Source organism: Dipodomys spectabilis, unplaced genomic scaffold (genome assembly GCF_019054845.1).
Source record: "Dipodomys spectabilis isolate Male_0828 unplaced genomic scaffold, ASM1905484v1 ptg000089l, whole genome shotgun sequence".
In the NCBI taxonomy this organism is placed as follows: Eukaryota; Metazoa; Chordata; class Mammalia; order Rodentia; family Heteromyidae; genus Dipodomys; species Dipodomys spectabilis.
This window is the reverse complement of record NW_024870766.1, coordinates 17,138,274-17,164,215: the sequence shown is the minus strand read 5'-3', so window position 1 is coordinate 17,164,215 and position 25,942 is coordinate 17,138,274. Positions and strand designations below refer to the sequence as shown.

General features: G+C 43.9%; 1 protein-coding gene across 7 annotated transcripts in view; it reads left to right on the top strand.

The window, feature by feature from the left end:
* Positions 1–12,163: 12,163 nt before the first annotated feature.
* The window catches only part of Srpk2 (SRSF protein kinase 2), a 191,573-nt gene continuing 177,794 nt past the window's right edge, over positions 12,164–25,942 (top strand). For 2 of the 7 annotated variants that reach the window (XM_042684505.1, XM_042684501.1), the window contains exons 1-2: positions 12,217–12,310; positions 12,912–12,966. In XM_042684505.1, coding sequence (XP_042540439.1) covers positions 12,281–12,310; positions 12,912–12,966 — 85 coding nt within the window. In that variant the 5' untranslated portion in view covers positions 12,217–12,280. Of the gene's footprint in view, positions 12,311–12,737; positions 12,820–12,911; positions 12,971–25,942 lie in introns of those variants that run through there. The other 5 variants (XM_042684507.1, XM_042684503.1, XM_042684502.1 and 2 more) reach the window with 4 other exon arrangements.

Sequence of the window (25,942 nt, the reverse complement as noted above, 5' to 3'; positions counted from 1 at the left end):
ACATAACTCAAATGTTCATCTACAAATCCATTAATAGATATAAAAAATCATGATACTGTGTATGATGCTATATGAATACAATATAATTTTTGCAACAATAGAAAGAAATAATCTTCTTTCTTTCTCTCTCTTTCTCTCTCTTTTTTTTTTTGCCAGTCCTGGGGCTTGAACTCAGAGCCTAGGCACTGCCCCTGAGCTTCTTTTGCTCAAGACTAGCACTCTACCACTTGAGCCACAGCACCACTTCTAGCTTTCTCTGTTTATGTGGTACAGAGGAATCAAACCCAGGGCTTCATGCATGGTACAGTACTTATCAGCCCATTCCCAGCCCAAGAAATAATCCTTTGATGCATGCAATAATATCAAATAAGGGGCTGGGAAGGTGGCTCAGAGGTAGAGTGCTTGCCTTGCATGCATGAGGCCCTGGGTTTGATTCCTCAGCACCACATAAGCAGGAAAAAGTCGGAAGTGGTGCTGTGGCTCAAGTGGTAGAGAGCTAGCTTTGAGCTAAAAAGCTGAGGGACAGAACGCAGGTCCAGAGTTTAGGTCCCGTGACTGACAAAATAATAATAATCTCAATTACTCTGGACAAAAAAAGGCACATGCGTCCTCAAAAAATACAGTTAGGTATACTCTGGTTGAGGCCTTTTCTAGGAAATACAAATTAACCCATAGTGACAGAAAGTAGACCAGTGGTTGCATAGGAATAGCAGTTTGCAGTGGGTTAAGAGGGGCAGGTGACCAAAGTATGACTGTGGAGGTGATGGATGCATCTACTTGGTTGTGGTACTAGTATCATGAGTGAATAATCTATCCAGAGTTCTCAAATTGTACACTTGAGCATGAGTCATTTATTATACATTGATTATTATGCCTTTGCTGTTAATTGATTATACATTGATTATCATATCTATTATTTAAGCATAAGTCAATACTGTTCTTTTAAAAAATCAAATACTACACAGGCTTTATTTAGATCTTGTTTTGAACTATTTGTGAAAAGATTCTTGGGACAATGATTCTTGGGACATATTTGAACACTGACTGTATTGTGTTAGATAATTGTTACTTTTCTTCAGTGTAATGCTGGTATTGTTTTAAAAAGTATCTCATGCATTTGGGATTTTGTAACAATACCATAGACAAAGTAGCTTGTAAACAGAAGTTTGCTTCTCTTAGTTCTGGGTGCTTGGAAATCCAAGGTCAAGGCACTGGCAGATTTGATATTTGGTGAAGGCTTATTTGCTGGTTCATGGGTGGTGTGTTTTAGTTGTATCTTAGAAAGGGGAAGACAGAACCAAACACAGAGGGCTTACGCCTGTAATTCTAGCTACTCAGAAGGCTGAAATTTGAAGATCTTTGTTTGAAGCCAGACAAGTCTTGAAGCCTCAAGACTCTTTTTTAAAAATGTTTTTTATTGTAAAAATAGTGTACAGAGGGGTTACAGTTACATGAACAAGGTAATGGGTACATTTCCTATCAAGCATTGTTACCTCCTCCTTTGTTTTTCCCCTACCATCCCTTCCCTCCTACCTCCCCCACACTCCCCTCCCCCTCCAAGTTGTACAGTTTGTTTTCATTATAGTGTCAAGATTCTTTTTTTTTTTTTTTTTGTCGGTCGTGGGGCTTGAACTCTGGGCCTGGGCGCTGTCCCTCAGCTCTTCAGCTCAAGGCGAGCGCTCTACCACTTGAGCTACAGCGCCACTTCCGGTTTTCTGGTGGTTTATTAGAGATAGGAGTCTCACGGTCTCTCCTGCCCGGGCTGACTTTGAACCGCGATCCTCAGATCTCAGCCTCCTGAGTAGCTAGGATTACAGGCGTGAGCCACCAGCGCCCGGCTAGTGTCAAGATTCTTATCTCCAGTTAATCACCAAAAAGATGAAGCAAAGCTGTGGCTCAAGAGGTAGAGTGCTAGCTTTGAGCAAAAAAAGCTCATAGACAGCATCCAGGCCCTGAGTTTAAGATCCAAGACTGGCACAGAGAAAAAGGAAAAGAAGGGCTGGGAAGGTGGCTCAGTGGTAGAGCGCTTGCCTTGCATGCATGAGGCCCTGGGTTCGATTCCTCAGCACCACATAAGCAAAAAAGAAAAAGCCGGAAGTGGCGCTATGGTTCAAGTGGTAGAGCGCTAGCCTTGAGCTGAAGAGCTGAGGGACAACACCCAGGCCCAGAGTTCAGGCCCCATGACCAGACCCCCCCCCCCCCCCCCCACACACACACACACACAAAACAAGAAAAGAAAAGAAAAGGGAAGGCAGCTTTCAGAAGCCTATTTATAAGGACATGATACAATTCTCATTCAAGGAGCCTTTGCTCTCATAACCAGTTTGCCAGCTATTAGTCTTCTTTCTTTCTATTTTTTTTTGGGGGGAGGAGTCATGGGGCCTGAACTCTGGGCTTGGGCGCTGTCCCTCAGCTCTTCAGCTCAAGGCTAGCGCTCTACCACTTAAGCCACAGTGCCACTTCTGATTTTCTCAGTGGTTTATTCGAGATAAGAGTCTCACGGACTTTCCTGCCCGGACTGACTCTGAACCATGATCCTCAGATCTCAGCCTCCTGATTAGCTAGGATTACAGATGTGAGCCACCGGCACCTGGCTTCTTAGTCTTATTTCTTAATACTATTACAGTGTGATTAAGTCTCAACATATGAGGTGAGGTAGAGGCACAAACATCCAAACCATGCCAATGTCTTATTTCTCAGAGATATAAATTGAACTATTTATAGATAAAATAGTATGATATCTGGCATTTGTAGGGTTGGGGTAAATTCTAGGCTGACTAAATGTTGCTAATAGAGAGTTTAAATGCTGGTTACCTGAGAATACATGAGAATTTTTTTATTAATTTGCTTTATTGTTATTATAGAGGTGATGTACAGAGGGATTACAATTACATGAGCCAGGAAATGAGTACATTTCCTTTTGTACAGTGTCTTCTGTTCCTGTTCCCAACCCTTTTCTCCTTCCCTTCCATCTCTATCCATGAGTTGTATAGTTCACTTTCATCCATGTCCAATGAGCTTCACTGTTGCAGTTTCTTACACTTTTTCTTTTGGGTTCTATACCCTTCCCCACTCTTAAGATCTACACTTGAATATACTATACATAAGACTGAATCATCAAAAACTAAAAACTAGAAAAAAGAAAAAAATGGAGCAGAGAGCCGGTGATTCATGCCTATAATCCTAGCTATTCGGGAGGCTCAGATCTGAGGATCATAGTTTGAAGCCAGTCCAGGAAGAAAGTCCCTGAAAGATACTTATCTCCAATTAACAAATAAAAATGTACAAAGTGACTTGTAACTTCATGAACTTAGGTCTCCAACCTATAGTGAATGATAAGTCCCAAAAAATGGACCTCTAGCCAGGCACTGGTAGCTCACATCTGTAATCCTAGCCATTCAAGAGGCTGACATCTGAGGATTGTGGTTTGATGCTAGCCCAGGAAAGAAAGTCTGTAAGACTCTTATCTCCAGTGAACTAGCAAAAAGCTAGAAGTGGAGCTTTGGCTCAAGTGATGGAGTACTACACTTAAGCAAAAGCCGCTCAGAGACAGAGCCCACTCACTGGTTTTAAGCCCCAGTACCACTCCTCCTTCTAGGGATGGATTCAGCAATCTGCAACATAATAGCCAAACTCAGCCACTGGCCCATTTGAAATAGCTCATGAGGAAAAATGACTTTTACATTTTTAAAAGCTTGTGAAAAATGTAAATAGTAACTACCTAAACCCTAAATATTAAAATGGGGTTTTTCACAGAAAAAGTTTGCCAACAATTCTTTAGATATTGTAGATAGTAGATAATTAAATAACACTTTGGTGGGCTTCTTAAATGTTTCAATATGACATTGAGAAGATATGCTTTCCTTTCTTTGCCAGTGTGTAGGGGTCCTGAGTCTTGAATTCAGAGCCGGGGTACTACCCCTAACTTTTTTTTTCACTCAAGGCTGGTGCTATACCACTTGAGCCACAGCTCAACTTCCAGCTTTTTGGTGGTTAACTGGATAAGAGTCTCATCGGCTTTTCTACCTAGGCTGGCTTCAAACTTTGATCCTTAGATCTCAGCCTCCTAAGTAGCTAGGATTACAGGTGTGAGACAGGGGTACCCAGCCTTCAAAGTTTTTTGTTTGTTTTGTCAGTCCTGGGGCTTGAACTCAGGGCCTGGGCACTGTTCCTGAGCTTTTGTGCTCAAGGTTAGTAGTATATGCACTAGAGCTACACTTTCTAATGTTTTGGTAGTTAATTGGAGATAAGAGTCTCATGAAGTTTCCTGGCTTCAAACCATGATCCTCACATCTCAGCCTCCTAGGATTATAATAGGTGTGAGACATCAGTGTCTGACTCTTCAAAGTCATTGTAAAGTAGGAATGACTTTCTGTAGCAACTGTCAAGGCTTCCTTGACAATCCTTTCTTCAAGTGGAGCTTAATTTGCCTTGTTTGAGCTTGTGCTGTTCCTGTTTCTGATGTATAGAATGTGGCAGAAATGAGGCATTGTGACTTCTGAGGGTAGGTCATAAAAGGCATTGTAGTTTCGTGTTTTCTTGGATCATTGGCTCTGGGGAAGCCAGTCAAGCCAGCAGCCCTATGGAGAGAGAGATCTAAGCTGTGAGGAAGGGAGGTCTCTGCAAGTGGCAGCAAGGACCTGAGGCCTCCTGCTAACAGCCATGCGAATGAGCCAGCTTGGTAATAGATCATCAAGCTTCGATCAAACCTTCAGATGCCTGAAGTTCCCAGTGACATCTTGATTCTCAAGCTAAGCAGATCCTACATTCCTGGATCACAGAATCTGTGAGATATTAAGTGTTTATTCTTTTATTTTATTTGTGATGTTAAAGATTTAACCCAGGACCTTTCCCATACTTAGCTATTGCTACACTACCTTTAGCCCTAAATGTTTATTAAGACGAGAGATTTGTTATATAGCAACAGATATCTAAATACTTCTTAATTATCACATATAGGACTAGCCAGTATTTACTGAATGCTTAGATATTCCTTTAAGTACTTTATGTATACTGATTTAATTCTCAAAACAAACATTACTATTTACTTATCCAAGTTTTTTCTTTCTTTTTTCTTCTGGTGTTACTGGGGTTAGAACTCAGGGCCTTGTGCTTGCTAAGCTGACATCCCTGCTTATTCTTCAGTCCTGCCTTTTCCTGGTTATTTGGAGGAATCTAGTGAACTTCTCTGTCTAGGCTAGCCTCAAATTGTGATCTTCCTAATTTCAACCTCCTGAATAGCCAGAATTACAGGTTTCAGCCACCAGTGCCTAGCTTCTAAATTAGCCAACATCCTCCCCCTCCCCCTACCCAAGACAAGGTCTCTCTGAGACCTGGCTAATCAGAAGTAACTCATTAATTTCTCATTACAAACTTACAGAGTACAAAAATTACTAGTATTTTTGATAGGTCAGGCAATGGTGGTACAAAGAGACTAATTGCTCATGCTTATCCAAGTAGCTAATGACAGAATTAGCATTTACAATTTGACAATCTGGCTCATCAATTTCTATATTAGCTTCTATATTACATTAATGTTCTGAACTTCTGGTGTCATTGAGAAATGACTTTGAGAAATGAACCAGAGTCCTGTGGCTTACACCTGTAGTCCTAGTTACTCAGGAGACTAAGATCTGAGGATTGTGGTTTGAGGCCAGACAGGGTAGGAAAGCCTGTGAGACTCTTATATCCAATTAACTAACAAAAGGCTAAAAGTGGAGCCATGGCTCAAGTGGTAGAACACCAGCCTTGAGCAAAAAAGCTAAGGATGGCACCCAAACCTTGAGTTCAAGCCCTAATACCAGCATGAAAAAAAAAAAAAACACCTCAAAAACAAATAAAAAAACATAAATGACAAGGTAAACTTCATAACAGAAATTAGGGAGTAGATATAAAGTCTCTTTAGATCTACTTTCCTAAAAACTTTGAAACTTTCCTAAAAATTTTAAAGTCTTAGTAAACTTAAAAGGAGGCCAAATTCTCATTCCATTAAGACATGGGGCCTTTTTCCAATTCTCTGTCAGACAATGTATCTTAAGGAACTAGGATTACAGACATGAGCCATCGTGCTTATAATATTCTTTTTATTTTCTATAAAATTTGGTAAAAATTGACATTATTGGATGTCTTGACTCCCATTGCAGTAAAATGTATATGTCCTGCTCTATTTACTTCTTTTGAATTTTTTTTTGGTACTGGTCCTGGGGTTTGACTTAGGACCTAGGAACTGTCTTTGAGCTTTTTTGCTCTAGACTAGTGACTCTACTACTTACCACTTTGAGCCACAGCTCTACTTCTTTGTTTTGGGGGGAGGGTAGTTAATTGAAGATAAAAGTCTCTCATGGGCTTTCTTGTCCAGGCTGGCTTCAATCCTCAATCCTCAGATCTCAGCCTCCTGAGTAGCTAGGATTACAGGTGTGAGCCACTGGTGCTGGGCTTCCTTTTGGATTTTTATGGAGACTAAAATATACCTAGTTCTAAAACTGCCTAAAACTCCTTATTCTTAACCATGTCCACTTAATTAATTTGATAGGTATAGCAATAACTGGTGGTAGGATAAAAATTAGAAATAATAATTTATTACTTTTTTTCAGTTTTGGGGTTTGAACTCAGGGCCTTAAAGTTATTTTGTAGGTGTTCTACCACTTGAGCCATACTCCCAGATCTTTTCAGGTTGTCTTGTGTTTTTCCCAAGTCAGCTTAGGACCACAATCATCCTACTTATGGATCATAACTTCCACAGAGCTATGATCACAGGTGCATGCCTCCATACTGGGCTTAGTAGTTGAGATGAGGACTCACTAACTTTTTGCTAGGGCTGGCCTGGATCTCTGTCTCTTGAATAGCTGATATTACAAGTCTTAGGCACTAAGTCCCATTCTACCTTTATTTTAATCCTTCATTGTGTGTGTGTGTGTGTGTGTGTGTGTGTGTGTGTGTGTGTGCGCGTGCGCTTGTGTGTGTTGGTACAATGGCTTGGATTCAGTCTTGCTTGGCATTTTTGCTCATGGCTGGAGCTCTACCACTTGAGCCACACCTTTAATCTGATATTTTTTGTTGGTTAAGATAGTCTCTCACCAAAGGAGGACACTCTTGGGATGGGAACACCATGACACAATGCCTATGTGCATCTGATCATATTAAATAATATTTATCAAAATGAACTCCAGGAAATGAAAACAAGGTTTTTTCTTTGTAGCTGTTTTTCTTTTCTTTCCTTTTCTTTTTGTCTTGTTTGTTCATTTATCTGTCTTTGGGAAGGTAAGAGAGGCACAGAAATGGAGGGACAAAAGGTGAGCAAATGCAGCAGTGATACTCACTAGACACTATGTTGAAAATATAACTTGTGGGTGGGGGATGGGAGGGAATAACTGGGAGAAAGGGAGGCAGGAAAGGGTGTCATTGTCCAAAAAGAAGGTACTTATTAGCTGACATGTAACTGTAATCCCTCTGTACATCACCTTTATATAAAACAACAATTAAAAATTAAATAAACAAAGAATCTCTCAGACTTTTGTGCCCTGGCTGGCTTCAAGTTATGATCCTCAGATCTCAGCTAGGATTATAGGCCTGAGTCACCAGCATCCAGCTTGTACTTCCTTTAAAATAATAAATTGTAAAGTAAGTTGAAGAAAGTAAGTTAGCAGAACTTAGTTCCATTGTTTACTATTTCTCTCTCTTTTCCCCCAACCCCTCTCTCTGATGGTACTGGAGGTTGGAACTCAGAGCTTGGCACTTGCTTGACTGTGCAATACAACCTTGTTTTCCACTTTAATTTTTTTTTTTTTTTGGGGGGGGGTCCGGTCATGGGGCCTGAACTCTGGGCCTGGGCGCTGTCCCTCAGCTCTTCAGCTGAAGGCTAGTGCTCTACCACTTGAGCCACAGTGCCACTTCCGGCTTTTTTCTTTTTTCTTATGTGGTGCTGAGGAATCGAACCCAGGGCCTCATGCATGCAAGGCAAGTGCTCTACCACTGAGCCACCTTCCCAGCCCCTCACTTTCATTTCTTTTAAGGATGGACTCTTTATTCCTGCCTGAGTTCATGCCTGAGCCTTGATCTGTACACTCTAGGCATCCTCATCATTATGACTAGGATTACAGGCATGTACTACCTCATCCAGCTTTCTTTCTGTGGAGACAGTCTTGCAGACTTTTCTGCTTGGGCTGACATACCACTGCAGTCCTCCAAATAGCGTCCCTTGAAGCTTAAGAAAGCGCAATCTACTACATCCAGCTATGCGCCGAGACCTCTGGAACTTTCCTGCCTGGGATGGCTTTAAACTATGATCCTCCTGTTATTGACCTTTCAAGTAGGTACAGTGGTCTGCAAGGCCACTGGTGCCCAAGTTTAATATTACTTTATCAAGTTATTTTTGTGTCTGCACTCGCTGTCTTACATTCTTAGCTGTTCTTGCTAATGGCTACTGCTCTATCATTTGAGCCATGACTTCAGTCCAGCATTTTATTGTTTAATTGGAGATAGAATCTCCAAGACTTTTGCCCAGGCTGACTTTGAATCTTGATTCTCAAGTCTCGGATATCTGAGTAGCTAGGATTACAAGTGTGATCCACTGGGGCCTGGCTCATTTTTCCAATAATGTGTAGTATGTATAAGTTGTTAATGATTAGTTTGGTGTATTTCAGTGAAACGAATTCAAAGAGATGGACAAAATTCTAATAGTAAATGTAGAAGTAATAATAGAAGTAAATCAGAGTAGCAAGATAACCTGAAGGTCTTAAATGAAAAGTTATCTTCTACCTTCTCATTAGATTACTGCTTTAAAAATTATTTTTATTGTTATTATACAGGTTATATACAGAAGGGTTACAGTTACATGAGTCAGGTAAGGAGTACATTTCTTTTTGGACAATGTCACCCCTTCCCTCACTCAGATTACTGCTTTTTTTGGGGGGGGGGCGGGGTCAGGCATGGGGCCTGAACTCTGGGCCTGGGCGCTGTCCCTCAGCTCTTCAGCTCAAGGCTAGCACTCTACCACTTGAGCCACAGCGCCACTTCCGGCTTTTCTTTTCTGCTTATTTGGTGCTGAGGAATTGAACCCAGGGCCTCATGCATGCAAGGCAAGCGCTCTACCACTGAGCCACCTTCCCAGCCCCCACATTTCAAAGTTTTTATTTTCTCTCTTTTGGTAGATTGTGAGTCCTATGAGGACAGGGATATTTCATATTTTTTTATTGTCATAACTTCTGCATTTAAGACAATGCTTGTTACATAAAAGATGTCTGATAATATTTGTTGAAAAGGCTGGTGCAAAATATCTAGCAAGCAGACAAGCTATGTATCTCTCATTTCAGTTGTTTTTTCCAGCTGGGAGCTGGAAGCTAACACCTGTAATACTACCTACACAAAAGGCTGAGATCTGAGGATCACCATCAAAGCCAGCAGACAAATCTGAAAGATTCTTTTTTTTTTTGGGTCCGGTCGTGGGGCCTGAACTCTGGGCCTGGGCGCTGTCCCTCAGCTCTTCAGCTCAACAGCTCAAGGCTAGCACTCTACCACTTGAACCACAGCGCCACTTCCGGCTTTTTTCTTTTTGCTTATATGGTGCTGGGGAATCGAACCCAGGGCCTCATGCATGCAAGGCAAGCGCTCTACCTCTGAGCCACCTCCCCAGCCCCCTGAAAGATTCTTATCTCCAATTAACTACCAAAAAGCCAGAATTAAAAGTGTACTTCAAGTGATAGAGTGTCAGCAAAAAAGGCAAGTGAGTGTGGGACACTCTGAGTTCAAGACCTATATTAGTACAAAAAGGAAGTTTTTTTGTTTTTGTTTTTTTAGCATGAGGTCTCATTATAATTGCCTAAACTGGGGCTGGGAAGGTGGCTCAGTGGTAGAGCGCTTGCCTTGCATGCCTGAGGCCCTGGGTTCGATTCCTCAGCACCACATAAGCAAAAAGAAAAAATGCCGGAAGTGGCACTGTGGCTCAAGTGGTAGAGTGCTAGCCTTGAGCTGAAGAGCTGAGGGACAGCGCCCAGGCCCAGAGTTCAGGCCCCACGACCGGACCCAAAAAAAAAACAAAACAAAAAAATTAATTGCCTAAACTGCTTAGAGCCTCATATTCTTGCTTGGCTTTTTTGCTCAAGACTGGTGCCCTACCATTTGAGACACACCTCCATTTCTGTTTTTGTTTTGTTTCCTGGTAAATTAAAAATAAAGAGTCTCACACACTTCATTGCCCAGGCTGGGTTTGAATCACAATCCTCAGATCTTAGTCTCCTGGATAGATAGGATTATAGGTATGAACCGCTACCACCTGGTGACAAAAACTTTTTTTTTGGTTGAGGCTTAAACTCTGGAACTGGGAGTTGTCCCTCAGCTCTAGGCTAGCACTCTTATCACTTGAGCCACAGCACCACTTCCAGTTTTCTGGTGGTTCCAGTTTTCTGTGGAGATAAGAGTCTCACAGACTTTCTTGCCTGGGCTGGCTTCTAACCTCAGTCCTCAGATCTCAGCTTCCTGAGATTACAGGTGTGAGCCATCACTGCCTCTCTCAAAAAAAATTTATAATTAGATTTTAGTGGCAATTTCCCAACCCTGTAACTACACTAAAAACCATTCAATTATGTGTTTTAAATGGGCAATTGTGTAGTGTATGAGTCTTATCTCAATAAAACTGTGAAAAGATACTTTTAAAAAGTGTTTCAAGTTTCAAACTCAGATCGTTTCTTTCTCTTTTCTTCCCTTTTTCTTCCTCCTCCTCCTCCTCCTCCTCCTCCTCCTCATCTTCTTCTTCTTAAAAAAATTGGTCTTGAACTCAGGGCCTAGGCACTGTCCCTGAGCTTTTTTTTGCTCAAGGTTAGTGCTCTACTATTTGAGCCACAGCTCTTCCAGCCTTTTGGTGGTTTATTGGGGATAAGAGTCTCATGGACTTCACTGCTCTGCTTTGAACTGTGATCCTCAGATCTCAGCCTGCTGAGTAGCTAGGATTACATGTGTGAGACACCAGTGCCTGACCACAGGTACTTTTTTTTTTTTTGCATGCCAGTCCTGTGGCTTGAACTCTGGGCTAGGGCACTCTCCCTGAGCTTTTTTGTTCAAGGTTAGCATTCTACCACTTTAGCTACAGTTCCACTTCTGGCTTTTTGGTGGTTTATTGGAGATAAGAATCTCATAGACTTTCTTGCCCAGGCTGACTTTCAACCTTGATCCTCAGACCTCAGTTTTTTGAGTAGCTAATCTTGTAAGACATTTCCCCCTCTTTTGTAGAGGATAGAACTTAGAGCCTCACACATGCGTGGCAAGGGTGTTCTATCATTGATTCACACTCTCAGCCCTTGTTTTGTTTTAATTAAGGTGAAATTCCTATAACACGCAATGAAACATTTTAAATTAAGTAACTCAGCGAGTGGCATTTTATAAGTTCACAATGTTGTGCCACCTGCACTTCTATCTAGTTCCAAAGTTTTCACACCAAATAAAACCTGGTTCCCATTTATTAGATAGCCTGGTATGTTAGAATTTGGATCCTGGCTGGTTGGAACTGCTCAATCCCTGACTCAGTTTCCTTATTGTAAAATAGGGAAAACAACGAGGACTTGGCATGTATGTACACACGTGCGTGTATATATGTACATATATGTACATACACGCACATATATGCACATACATATACACATGTATATATACACATATGTGTACCTATGTATGTACACACGATATATATATCCCTGTCCTGAAGTTTGAGCTCAGGCACTGTCCCTGAGATTTTTTTTGTGTTTTGCTCAAGGACAGCGCTCTACCATTTGAACCACCAGCCCTACTTACAGTGTTTTGTTTGGTGGTTAGAAATATGAATCTCACACATTTTCCTGCCCGGGCTGGCTTTGAACCTTGGGCTGGCTTCGAACCTCGATCTTCCGATTTCAGCCTCTTGAGAAGCTAAGATTATAGGGTGAGCCACGGGCGCCCAGCAACTTGGCATAATTGTATTAAATTATCATCACTTGGCATTTACCAAACTGAGCTTCCATTCATTAGCAAAACTTCTACTCAAAACAAAGTGCATCTTTGTCCTCCTTAAAATCTTGTCGTCCTCTGGGGATAGGCAAAGGGGAGAGAGAAAATGACTTCTACAAGGTCACACAGCCAGCCACTCAAGGACCCAAGTTTCCCGGCTTTTGGTCTGGTGCCCTTTCCACGCCCGCCAGAGAGGAGGCAGCGGCGCTCATGGGGATGCAAGGATGTAGAGGCGCAAAGGGAGAGAAGAGGCCGCGGGAAGAGAGGTGGTGTGAGATCCGCGGAGGCGCCGGCCAAGGAAGGGCGCATGGAGAGGCGTGCGGCGCGAACGGCCGGGGTGCGGAGAGGGGCTGCGGCTGGCAAGCGAGGGCGGCGCGGGCTCCGGGGTCTGGGGGTCGGGGGAGACGAGCGGCCTGGGCCGGGCTCAGGGGCGCAGGAGGCGGAGGCCGCGGACTGTGGCGGGGGAGGCCGTGAGCGCCAGCTGCAGTGGGCGGCGGTCCCGTCCTGCACAGATGGGTCTGGCGAGTGGGCGTGGGGCGCCGCAGGGGTGCGGCGCGGGGAGTGGTGGTGGTGGTGGTGGTCGCGGACCCCTCCCCCCAGCCCAGCCGGTGGGTGGGGGCGGGGGCGGGGCCGGCGGGGGGCGGGCCTTACTGGGCCCCCGCGGGAGCGACGGCGGCGGCGGCGGCGGCGGCGGCGGCGGCGCAGGCGCGGTTCCTGCCTCCTCCGGGCCGGCGGAGCCAGTGGAGGCTGCAGTCCAGCTCCGCTCCCGCGTCGCCGCCCGCCGCCCGCCGCCGCCGCGAAGCCCCCCGCCCCGCTTCCGCTTGGTCGGAATGAGCTCCCGGAAAGGTGAGTGGCTCGCAGCGCCCTACTCCACGCCGCGCGACCCCTCAGGCCGGCCGGCCGGCTCGACCGTTAATGTGTGTCTTCTCGTTCCTCAGTGCTGGCCATTCAGGCCCGAAAGCGGAGGCCGAAAAGAGAGAAACATCCGAAAAAGTGAGTTCACGCCGCCGTCCTCCCCGAGTCCCCACCCCGCCCTGCCGAGGACAGCCCGCCGCCGCGCAGGGGAAAGTTGCCGGGGTCCCCGGGGCCGGCGGGTGCCCCCCCCCCCCCCCGGGATGCCGGCGCCCGGCCTCAGCGCGCCCCGCGGGCGGCCCCGGGGGAGGGGAGGGGAAAGGCGGGGCGGGAGGGGCGCGCGAGCCCGCGGCCGGCGCCCGGGGTTCCGCCGCTCCGACTCCGTCTCTCTCTCTCCCGGTCCCGGGGTCGGGCCGGGCGGCCGCTGCGATCCTCGGTGGACCCTCCCGTCCGTCGGGAGCGGGCGAACAAGCGAAGCGAGCCGGCGCTGGGCGTGCACCGGCCCCCACCCCCCCGCCTTGCTCGCCGGCCCGGCCGGGCTCGGGGATCGCCGGGCCGCGCTGGGTGCGAGAGTGCCGCGGCCGGTGCCGGGGCAGCGTGGCCCGGGTGGACGGGCAGGCTCTTCGCCGCCTCTCCCTCCCGGGCCCGGCCTCGCGGCGCCGGACACCCGCGCCGGTTGTCAAGTGGTTGGCCCCGGGCGTGTTCCTGGCGCGAGTTCAACTTCGAGACCCGTGCGTTTCGGCGCCTGGGTGTTTTTCCTGGGAAACTTTGTGCCGGGGTCCAGCGTGACTTCTGAGGCGCGGCGGCTGCGCCCGGGTCCCGGAGGCCGTGCCCGGCGGGCGGGCCGGCGGGCCCCAGCCCGGCGCCGACGACTGGATCCACCGGCTGGCCGATGTTTGCTGCGTGCCTGCGCCGGCCACCTCCAGCCCTGGCCGCGCCCCCGAGTGGGGCGGTCGCGGCGGGGAAGCCTTTCGCGGAGAGCCGCTCGGACTGCCGCGCGCCGCCCGGCGTCTGCGCCCTCGTTCCCCGGGTTTGAGCTCCCCACGGCCTTTCCTGTCGTTACCCTTCTCTCTCAGGGGTGGCTTCGTTTTTCCTTGTGAGCGAGACGTTCGGTGTGTGGCGTCTTGGCAACTGTGGGGAACCGACAGTGCAGGGTTTGGTCTCTAATAAAATCGCGAAGCGTTTTGTCTCTTTCCTTTGGTGGGGAAGACCCTGCAGCACTTTTTCCTAGTTTCGTGTTGGCTTTGGTAGCTGCCCAGCCAATTTCCCAGCCATCGGGTGTTTTATCTAGGAAAACTGGCACGGTCATTACTAATGTAAAATGGTATTAAACGTCGAGATTTTCTTCATTGATAACTGCACATAACTCGTAAGGACTTTGAGTTTCACTAAAAAAGTGTATATTGACATAATAATATTGTTGAGGGGGGAAAAAGGACTGGGAATGTGGCTTAGTGGTAGAGTGCTTGCCTATCATGCACGAAGCCCTGGGTTCGATTCCTCAGTACCACATAGAAATGCAGGAAGTGGCGCTGTGGCTTAAGTGGTAGAGTGCTAGCCTTGTGCAAAAGAAGCTCAGGGACAGTGCCCAGGCTCTGAGTTCAAGCCCCAGAACGGGGGGGGGGGGGGGGGGGAAGAGTGAGGGAAATGAACTTAAGAACTTGAAAAAACAAAAGATAGAAATTGGATATTGGAGCGTGCGTGTGTGTGTGTGCGTGTGTGTGCGTGTGTGTGCTGGTCCCAGGGTTTGAACCCAGGGCCAGGGCACTGTCCCTAAGCTTTTTGTTTTGCTCAAGGCTAGCCCTCTACTACTTGAACCACAGCTCCGCTTGTCTTTTTGGTAGTTAATTGGAGATAAGAGTCTCAGGGACTTTCCAGCCCGGACTGGCTTTGAAGTGCATTTCTTAGATTTCAGCCTCCTGAGTGGCTGGAATTATAGGCATGAACCACTTGCGCTGCCTTGAATTAGCTAAATCTTAGTTTGGAATAGAGTTTTAGCACACATACACTCACACATATTGTAAAAATTAGGACTCTCATTCAGTTTTTTTCCCCATCCTTTTTCTTGTACCTGGGATCAAATGCAGGGCCTCATGAATGCTGTAAGTACATGTTCTACTGCTGAGCTATATCGCAGCTATGTAATTTTTTGAGGCATGATTCCTATACTATGAATTTTATCTTTTAGAGAGCTGACTGTGGAAATGTGTTCCTATACTTCCAGCTACTTGTGGGAGTCAGAAGCCAGCCTTACAATTTAGTGAGACTTGGTCTTAACACTATTTATTTAGGTAGTACTTGGGTTTGAACTCTAGGCCTCACATTTTCTAGGTAGGTTATCTTACTGTTGAACCACACCTTCACCCCTGTTTTCTGTTGGTTATTTTTATTAACTTACATTAATTTCAGCAGAAGGCATTTCATGTACATTTCCACACCTGTTTTCCATGTATTCTATTCAGTCTAACTCTCTTATCAATCTGCTTGTCCCCCTTTTCTGTTCCCCAAATAGTTTTAATTGGTGCTTATTTTTGAGATGAGTCTTGCTTCCTGCCTGTGCATGCTCCTAGGCTGATCCACCTGTGTCAGACATCCCATAGTAGCTAGGATGGTAGGTACTTATCACTGCATTCAACTTTCCAGACATTCATAACTTTTTTGTTTGTGCTGTACTCAAACTTCAATCCTAATAGTCTCAGTTTCTATCTCAACTAGCTTGTGTGTGTGTGTGTGTGTGTGTGTGTGTGTCTGTGTCTGTGTGCCTTTTTAAATTTAGCACAATATTTTCCTGTTTTATCCATGTTGGAGCATGTTTTGGTACTTTATTCCTTTATATTGTTAGGTAATAGGTAATGGTCCATTATGTTCATTCTATTTTATTTATTCTTTTACCTGATATTGGGCCATGTAGATTGTTTGAGACTCTTGAGTTATATTGAGTTATGAGCATACTTTTTAACCTTTAATATATTTTTATTGATATGTTTTATTTTGAAAGTTGTAAAAGTGCTACATATATCCTTCATTCAACTCCCCCTGTATATCCTGTATATCCTTCATTCATCTCCCCTCACTCTCATTAATGGTATAGTACAAAACCATAGAAAATCATCTAGTCAGGAAATTGACATTGGTAGAATTTCTATTGGTTTTTTTTTATTTTTTCTGAGAATACTGGGGTTTGAACTGTCGGTCTTTTTTTTTTTTTTTTTTGGTCAGGTTGTGGGGCCTGAACTCGGCCTGAGCACTGTGTCCCTCAGCTCTTCAGCTCAAGGCTAGTGCCCTACCACTTGCCACAGCACCACTTCCGGCTTTTTTCTTTTTGTTTATGTGGTGCTGAGGAATCGAACCCAGGGCCTCATGCATGCAAGGCAAGCGCTCTACCACTGAGCCAACTTCCCAGCCCTTGGACTGTGGGTCTTTTGATTGGTAGGTAGGTGCTCTACTTACACTATTCGCCAAATCTGGCAAAACACTGAATGATAGGTGTGGCTCTCATATGATAACTGTGGAGAAAGGGAAGGGAGGGACAACCGAGTAAAAAGAAAGTAGAAGAGTACGAAATTACCCATATCAGATATGATAAGCATATCACTACAAACAATAAAGTAACAAAAAAGTGACAAAGATCAATTTACATAAAGCAAAACAAGAATTTTCATTTGTTCTTGTGTTTGCTCCTGTCAAATCACATAATCTGGAGAGACTGGGTGTGAGGGCTCTGACCCACCCAGCGGTCAACACATTGAGCCAGGAGGCAGGTCTTGGATATAGGCTCAGAATTTCTTTGCTGTCCTGGCCTCAGACAGTAGAAATAATTTCTGGCCAGTGAGGGTGGATCCTGACTACTGTTATGTGCCTCAGTTGTCCTTAATGATGCCTCTTGAGGTGTTACTTCTTTTGGTAACTCAAATGGCCACCCTGAGCCTCTACCGTGTGTCTTCACAGAGAGTCCCAAGCCATTGTCATGTGCCTGCCAGGTGTCTCCAGTAGCCTCCTCTGATGTCCTAGATACTAATGAAGTGTGCCCAAAGTACTGACTCTCTAGCTGCAGGCACGTAAGCACAGGTGCCTAGGCTGTATGTGCTCAAACTGTCCCTGTTCATGTCTTATTCTGCCAGTATTCTGGCTGCCAGATTAGTTCTCTACAGCTTAAATTACTCTTCAGCTCCCTTTTGGACACAGTCCTCCCTCTACAACAACCTCATATGATCATCTCATAACCAAGATTCTATGGCAGGGTGTTTCAATTCTTTGTGTCATGATTGTTCCTTGTTACAAAGAGCAACTCAGGCTCCAACAGTAAGCACTCTCTCAAGGTGGCAGCTTCTTTAGCTCTCTTATACTAGGGGATCATAGAATGCTTTTCTTCACCAAGACTAGTCTTCTACCTTAGAGTATTCAGTTTATCACAACCCTGTAGTAGGTTTAAAGTTTGTGGCTTAAGGCTTCATGATTCCTAGCTGTCTTCCTCTTTTTCTCTTCAGAATCTAGTTGCTTCTGTGTTACCAGAATCTTTTCATTCACAGAGTCAAACCGGTAGGCACTTCTAATCTGCCATTGGTTCTCTGACTTTTTAAATTTTAATTAACATTTCTCTTCTTCAACTGATAGATGAAAAGACAAAAATTGTGCATATTAATGGAGTACCATCTGATCATTCAATGCATATATTCTTTGTGTACTATTTAAATCAAGATAAATATATGTATATATATATCTACAAACACATACACACACACATATTTTTTTTAGTTCATCATGGGGCTTGAACCTCAGGACCTTGGGCACTTTCCCTGAGCTCTTCAGCTCAAGGCAAGTGCCCTACCACTTGAGCCACAGCGCCACTTCCAGTTTTTTGGTTGTTAATTGGAGATGAGTCTCACAGACTTTCCTGTCCAGGCTGGATTTGAATTGCAATCCTCAGATCTCAGCCTCCTGAGTAGCTAGGATTACAGGCATGAGCATGGAGGATAAATATATTTTACTTCTTTAAACATTTGTCTCTTCTTTATGGTGCAAAAGTTTGAAATTCCTTTCTAGCTTTTTGAAAATATACACACTGTTACCTATTCATGCTGCTATGCCAATAGTATCCCAGAACATTTTGCTCCTGTAACTTAGTATACACTGATTAATCTTTCCTATCCCGAATTCTCCCCTAACTCACTCTTAGCTTTTGCTAATTAACATTGTACTCTCAACTTTTGAGAAATCAACTTTTGTGAGAGTGGGATCATGCAGTAGGATCTAGTAGTAGTACTTGTCTTTCTGTGAGTGACTTATTTCATAAAATGACCTCCAGGTCCATTTCTTTTGTTGTAGATGACAGTATTTTTTTTTCGGGGGGGGGGTTGGAGGAGGTTAGTTTTGGGGCTTGAAGGAGGTTAGTTCTGGGTTCGATTCCTCAGCACCACATAAGCAAAAAGAAAAAAGCTGGAAGTGGTGCTGTGGCTCAAGTGGTAGGGCACTAGCCTTGAGCTGAAGAGCTGAGGGACAGTGCCCAGGCCCAGAGTTCAGGGACCCCCCCCCCACCAAAAAAAAGAAAAAGCTGGCTTTGATCTGTATCATATTTTTTTTATTCTTTCACCAGTTGATGGACACATTGTTTCTGTATGCATTTTGGTAAATAGTGCCTCAATAACTTCTGCAGGTGTTGGGATAAAGTGGTTTCTTTTTTTTGGATATATACTTGAGAGTAGGATTATTGGATCATAGAACAGTTCTAGTTTCAGTTCTTTGAGGAACCTGCATACTATTTTCCATAGTGATTGTTATAATTTACATTCCCATAACAGTGTGCAAGGATTCTGTTTAGTGTGTTCAACATTCATTTAGTCTATCTAGCCCATTCTGGGACTTGAACTCATGACCTCTTGCTCTCAGTCTGACATTCTTGATCAGCTTGCTTACAGCTGGCCACCTACAATTGAGACATGATTCCGGTCCATTATTAGGAAATTAGGTTAGGTTAGCTTTTCTACTCAGGTTAGCTTTGATCTGAGATTCTTACTTAGATCTCAGCCTTCTGAGTAGCTATGATTATAGCTATGAGCCACTGGTGATCAACTTTAGTTTTTTTTTTTTTTTTAATAAAGTCATAGTTACTGAAGTGACATCTCATTGTAGTTTTGATTTGTATTTCCTGATAATAAATGATGTTAAGCATTGTTTCATGCACTTGTTGGACAGCTCTATGTCTTCTTTAGAGAAAGCTATTTAGAGGTCTATTGGCTATTTCTTTTTTTTTTTTTGGTTGTGGGGCTTGAACTCTGGGCCCGAGCGCTGTCCCTCAGCTCTTCAGCTCAAGGCGAGCGCTCTACCACTTGAGCTACAGCGCCACTTCCAGTTTTCTGGTAGTTTATTGGAGATAGGAGTCTCACAGTCTTTCCTGCCCGGGCTGGCTTTGAACCGCGATCCTCAGATCTCAGCCTCCTGAGTAGCTAGGATTACAGGCGTGAGCCACCGGCGCCCGGCTCTATTGGCTATTTCTTTATTCATCTTCCTGCCCTCTTTCTCTCTCAGCAGTACTGAGGTTTGAACTTGGCCTTACACTTGCTAGGTAAGTACTCCACTATTTGAGCTACACCTCCAACCTTTTTGCTTTGAGTTTGTTTTCAGATAGGGTCTTGTGCTTTTGCTTGGTCTAGTTCCAGACAGTGGTCCTCCTACTTGCCTGGCCCTATTGTCTGTTTTATAATTGAGTTGTTTTTCTGCTAATGGAGTTTTTTCCTACATTATGAATAGGAAACCATACATAGTTTGTGTGTGTTTTCTCTCATTGTGATTATTTTCTTCACTTAACAGAAGGGTTTGATGTAGCCTCGGCTAAATAGCAAGACCTTGTCTTGGAAACCAAACCAAGGAAAGAATCAGCTGGCTGTGCATGATGTGACATCTGTAATCCTAGCACTTGGGAAGCTGAGCAGGAGGATAGGAAATTTGAGGCCAGTCTGTTTTTAAAACATAATCAGTTGACTATAGATGTGGATTCTCTTCTATACTCTTTTTTCACTTTTTTCTTTTTTTTTTTTGTGCTATTACTGGGTTTGATCTCAGTCTTGACTCTGTCTCTTAATTCTTTCCTTTACTGGCACTCTACCACCACTTGAGCCAAGCTTTACCTTCTGGCTTTGAGTAGTCAATTAGAGATAAGAACGTCATGGACTTTCCTGCCCCTAGTGGCGTTCAACCACAATCCTCAGATCTCAGCATTCTGGTTAGCTAGGATTATATGTGAAAGCCATTGCCATTTGACTCAGATCTCTTTTCTGTTCTGTTGGTCTAAGTGGTTTTTTAAATGCCAATATTGTTATTTTCATTACTATAGCATTTGTATTTTGAAGTCAGATAGTGTGATATCACCAGCTTTATTCTTTTTTCTTAAAGTGACTGGCTATTAAGGTGGTTTTTTGTTTTTTTGTTGTCGGTCGTGAGGCTTGAACTCTGGACCTGAGCGCTGTCCCTCAGCTCTCAACTCAAGGCTAGCGCTCTACCATTTGAGCTACAGCGCCACTTCCGGTTTTCTGGTGGTTTATTGAAGATAAGCGTTTCATAGACTTTCCTGCCCAGGCTGGCTTTGAACCTTGATCCTCAGATCTCAGCCTCCTGAGTAGCTAGGATTACAGGCATGAGCCACCGGCGCCCGGTGCTATTAAGGTTTTGTGTGTGCATGTGTGCACCGTCTTTCATGGGGCTTGAACCTCAGGGTTCAGGTGCTGTCCTGAGTATTTTTTTGCTCAAGGCTAATGCTTTATCATTTGAGTCACAGCTCCAGTTTTGGACTTTTTCAGTGGTTAATTGGAGATGAGTCTCATAGACTTTTCTTCCCTGTGCTGGCTTCGAACCATGATCCTCAGATCTCAGCCTCCTAAGTAGCTAGGATTACGGGTGTGAACCACTCGCACCTGGCTTTTTTGTGTGTGCATGTGTGTGTACATGTCAGTATCAGTGTCAGTAATGGGGCTTGAACTCAGGGCCTGAGTGCTGTTGCTCAAGACTGGTGCTCTTCCCCTTGAACCACACTTCATTTCTGCCTTTTTGCTAGTTAATTGGAGATGAGAGTTTCATGGACTTTTCTGCTCAGGTAGTCTTTGATCTTACCTCCTATGTAGCTAGGATTTCAGGTGTGAGACTCTAGACTCCCTCAGAGCAGCTACTTTCTATCCTTTTTTGGTTAGTTTTATTTGCACAGAATATACTTTATTTTATTTTTTTACTATTTTGCAACTGAGGCTTGAACTCAGGGCCTGAGCACTGTGTCTGAGATTTTCTTTTGCTAGTGTTATGGGCTAGCACTCTACCGTTTGAGCCACAGCTCCATCCCTGCTTTTTCTTTTCTTTTTTTTTTTTTTTGGGTCCGGTCGTTGGGCCTGAACTCTGGGCCTGGGCGCTGTCCCTCAGCTCTTCAGCTCAAGGCTAGCGCTCTACCACTTGAGCCATAGCGCCACTTCTGGCTTTTTTCTTTTTGCTTATGTGGTACTGAGGAATTGAACCCAGAGCCTCATGCATGCAAGGCAAGCGCTCTACCACTGAGCCCTTCCCAGCCCCTCCATCCCTGCTTTTTCTGTGGTTAATTGGAGATAAGAGTCCTATGGACTTTTTTTCCCAGGCTGGCTTCTTAACTGCAGTCTTTATCCTTCTGAGTAGCTAGGACTATAGGAAATGAGCCACCAATGCCTGGCTGTTAGTTCTTTCTTCTGTGTATCTGTGAGACTTGTCATTGTGGTATGTAGTACCATTAATCCATTCTTTGTTATTGCTCTGTAGCCTTCCATTGACTAAAAATATTCCACAATTTACTTAAGCTGTGTTAATGAGCATATTACACACTTTCTTTTAAAACATTGGATTATAACTATTTTTCTTACTGATTTGTAGAAATGTGCAGATTCTTGGATGAGGTCTTTGTCGTATGTGTGTACTGTGTATCTAAATATATTATGAGCCGGGCGCTGGTGGCTCACGCCTGTAATCCTAGCTACTCAGGAGGCTGAGATCTGAGGATCGCGGTTCAAAGCCAGCCCGGGCAGGAGAGACTGTGAGACTCCAATCTCCAATAAACCACCAGAAAACCGGAAGTGGCGCTGTAGCTCAAGTGATAGAGCGCTCGCCTTGAGCTGAAGAGCTGAGGGACAGCGCCCAGGCCCAGAGTTCAAGCCCCACGACCGACCAAAAAAAAAAAATATATTATGAATATCATTTTGATATTAGTAGGACATTCTGAACTTGTTCTTGAGTCAGTAATAAGTATAATAAAATAGGCAGAGCTAGGGCCTCCTAGGTAGAAGAAGCATTGAGTTGGTTATTAGAGGTATACAAAGGCATGTTTGTAAGGCCTGCAATGTTAAGTAGTTAGTGAGGCTGGCATGCTAGGTGTGGTAAGTGTGAGTGGGGTTCTGATGAGGTCACACAAAGGACTCGGGAGTACTAAGTATGACAGATTGACATTTAAAAGATTCTAGTAGATATTTTATGGAGTGGGATTTAGAGACAGGAGCTCCACTTGAAGCCATTGCATAAAGCCTGGGGAGACTGTTGGGTAGATTTCACTGGACTTAGTGCCTAGTGTAATGTGGGCGGAGAATAGCAGATGTCTGGGATGAATCCTGAGTTTCTGAATTAGCTGAATTTGTGGATGATATAGCCATTACTCACTATAGCAATTGCACAGCATGTTTGGAAAAAGTTATTGATGTCTTTGGGTTGGGTCCTTTATAGGTATTTACTGGGTTGTTTTGACTTTCAGTTAGTGATACTTGATCAGTGTTTGCAGCTGGAACACTAGGAAGAATAATGCTTAAGAGATGTGTAATAGGAGTTGGCAGGCAGTTGATAGTGGCAGTTCTGTGAAGGTGTCAAGAGACGGCCACAAGGTTAGTAAGGGAAGAGCCAGAGAGGTGGGAGAACCTAGAGAAAATAGTTTCACAGAATCATGCCTTGTTACTCTTCGTAGTTTTCAGATTTTTTTTTTTTTTTGGCTATTGTGTTCTAAAAGCACATTGATTGAACCATTTCTAACAGTTTAGAATAATACAGGTTTTGTAGATTCAGGTGATAGGACATCTTCAGTGGAAAGTAGAAAGCTGCTTTGGAGAAATATTTGGTTTTAAAATAATATGTACCATATTTAGAAATTACAGAAGTATGTGAAGAATGAAAAAACAACCTATTCTTATTCTTACCAGCTAGTAAGTTAAGCACAGATAGGACATTATTATTATTATTATTATTATTGGTTGTGGGGCTTGAACTCAGGGCCTGGGCACTGTCCCTGAGCTCTTTTACTCAAGGATAGTGCTATACCAGACTCCACTTCAGTTTTTTGAGTGGTTAATTGGAGATAAAAGTCTCATGGGGACTTTTCTTCCCTGTGCTGGCTTCAAACCATGATCCTCAGATCTCAGCCTCCTGAGTAAGCTAGGATTACAGGTTTGAGCCACCAGTGCCCAGTGGGATAAGACATTATTATTAATATTTCAATTATTTTCTTATGGGCTTTTTTCTTTTCTGTCCTGTGCTTTTAATAGTTGCTTTATTATCTTGTGTATATTTTTATCCTGCTTTTCTTATTTTACATTTTGTTATATTTTTCATGTTATTAAATTTTTTTCATAACCAATTACTAATACCTACAATATATTCTGATCTTCTCAGATATTTTATTTGCTTGAATATTTTCTGCTCCTGATAGCTTTCTGGCAGCATGCATATGATCATTGAGTGTCTTTATCAGAATTTAAAAGTTTTATAGAATAGGTAGACTCTCCTACAAATAGAAATTTTGGATTAGAGACAGTGAGCTTTTTTAGGCTTTTCCAAATTTCAGTAAAGCTCTTTAGAAGAAGAATAATCAGATCTGGGCATGGGTCACTCATGCCTGTTATCTTAGTTACTCAGGAGGTTGAGATCTGAGGATCCTAGTTAGAAGACAGTTAGGACAGAAAAGAGTCTTATCTCCAGTAAACCAGCAAAACATTGGACTGGAGTGATGGCTCAGGTGGTGGAGCACCAGCCATGAATGAAAAAGCCAAGTAAGAGTTCAAGGTACTGCCAGGTGCTGGTGGATCACACTTGTACTCCTGGCTACTCAGGAGGCTGAGATCTGACAATCGTGGTTCCAAGCCAGCCTGGGTAGGGAAGTCTGTGAGATTCTTTTATCTCCAATAACCTACTCAGAAAAAGCTGGAAGTGTTGCTGTGGCTCAAGTGGTAGAACCCTAGCCTTGAGCAAAAGAGGCTAAGGGACAGTGCCCTGGTACAGAGTTCATACCCCCCAGGACTGGCAAAAAAAAAGTGCAAGGTTGTGAGTTCAAGCTCTGCTAACAGCACACACACACACATGCATACACACAAATAATAAAACCACAAAACATGAAAACCTCAAAAAAAAGCAAAAAGAATAAGATTAGGATTAACTAATTGTGGAAAATGAAGAAGAAAAGACTTAAAAAAAAGACAAAATTAAAGCTTATTTGATTTATAATGATACATCTAGTGAAGGTTGTGAATGTTGAGGGAAATTATTTGCTGATGAAAAGACTCTGGTTTTAGATATGCAGAATTTGAAATGACAGATAGAGGAGGTTTGTTATGGGAATTCATGTGGGAAGCAAGGACCTGCAGTACACACTTAAGTTCAGTTGGACAACAGCATCAATTTATCCAGGGAAGATGAGAGGGCTTAGGCCTGAAGCCTGGAAAATGTCTGTTGTGGCAAAATAAAGGAAGCCAAAACAAACAAAAAAGGCTTAAAGAGAATAAATGAATAGGGAGAGAGCCTGAAGATAATGAGATTGAGAAAAGTTGACTATATTAATTTAGCTTATTGTTACTGGTTCTCAGATTTCATTAGAAAGTCTTCTTTCCTTTTTAATCTTGACAGTTTAAAAAGAATTTACCTATCATTATTTCATTACCTGTCTTGGAGACTAAGGCTTAGAGTGGTGATTGTATTACAAGTTTCACAGTATCATTTAACTTTTCAATGTCAAGTTTTGTGTTCTGCTTTCAAAAAATAAAATTATTACATCGGTTGCCCGGTTTTAAAGCATTTAGCCTTTCTTAATTTCAAGAACATTGCCACCAGTCAAGAGTGAAGGTCATGCTAGGCATTGGTGGCTCACGCCTGTAATCCCAGCTGCTTGAGAGGCTGAGATCTTATGATCTAGGTTCAAAGCCAGCCTGGGCAGGAAACTCCATGAGACTCTTACCTCCAATAAACCACTCAGAAAAGCCTGAAGTGGTGCTGTGGCTCAGGTGGTAGAATGCTAGCCTTGAGCTGAAGAGTTCAGGGACAGTGCCAGAGTTCAAGCCCCATGACCGACCAAAAAAAAAAAAAAAAGAGTGAAGGTCAAACAGCTTCATCTAGTCTCCTGGTGGCCTTAAGGGTCATTTGTGTAGTTATTGACCACAAAGTCCTTCTTTTTTCTTTGCTGTGGATGTTCCCAAAGGAATTTTCAGATTGAGGTTTTATTATTATTATTTTTTGGCTGGTCCTGGGACTTAAACTCAGGGCCTGGGCCTGGGCCCTGCCCCTGAGCTTTTTTGTACTGAACCACTTGAGCCATAGTGCCACTTCTTTAGCTTTAAAGCGCAATCCTCAGATCTTAGTATCCTAAGTAGCTAGCATTATAGGTATGAGCCACCGATACCTGGAAGTATTTTTTAAAGTGTTATTACAAAGATGGGTTACAGTTAAATAAGTCAGATAAAGTACATTTTTTTGGGGGGGAGGGTCGGTTGTGGGCTTGAACTCTGGGGCTGGACACTGTTCCTCAGCTCAAGGCTAGTGTTCTACCACTTGAGCCACACTGTTACTTCCGGTTTCCTGGTGGTTAATTGGAGATCAGAGTCTCACAGCTTTTCCTGCCCAGGCTGGCTTTGAACTGTGATCCTCAGATCTCAGCCTCCTGAGTAGCTAGGATTACAGGTGCGAGCCACCAGTGCCCAGCAAGAGTACATTTCTTTTTGGGCAGTGTCACCCCTTCCCTTGCTCTCCCAGTTTTTCCCTACTGTCCTATGCACAACTTGTATAGTTCATCTTCAGCATGTCTAGTGAGTACCACTGCTGCATTTGTTCACTCGAATTTGTGTGTCCATGTTTTTTTGGTCATGGG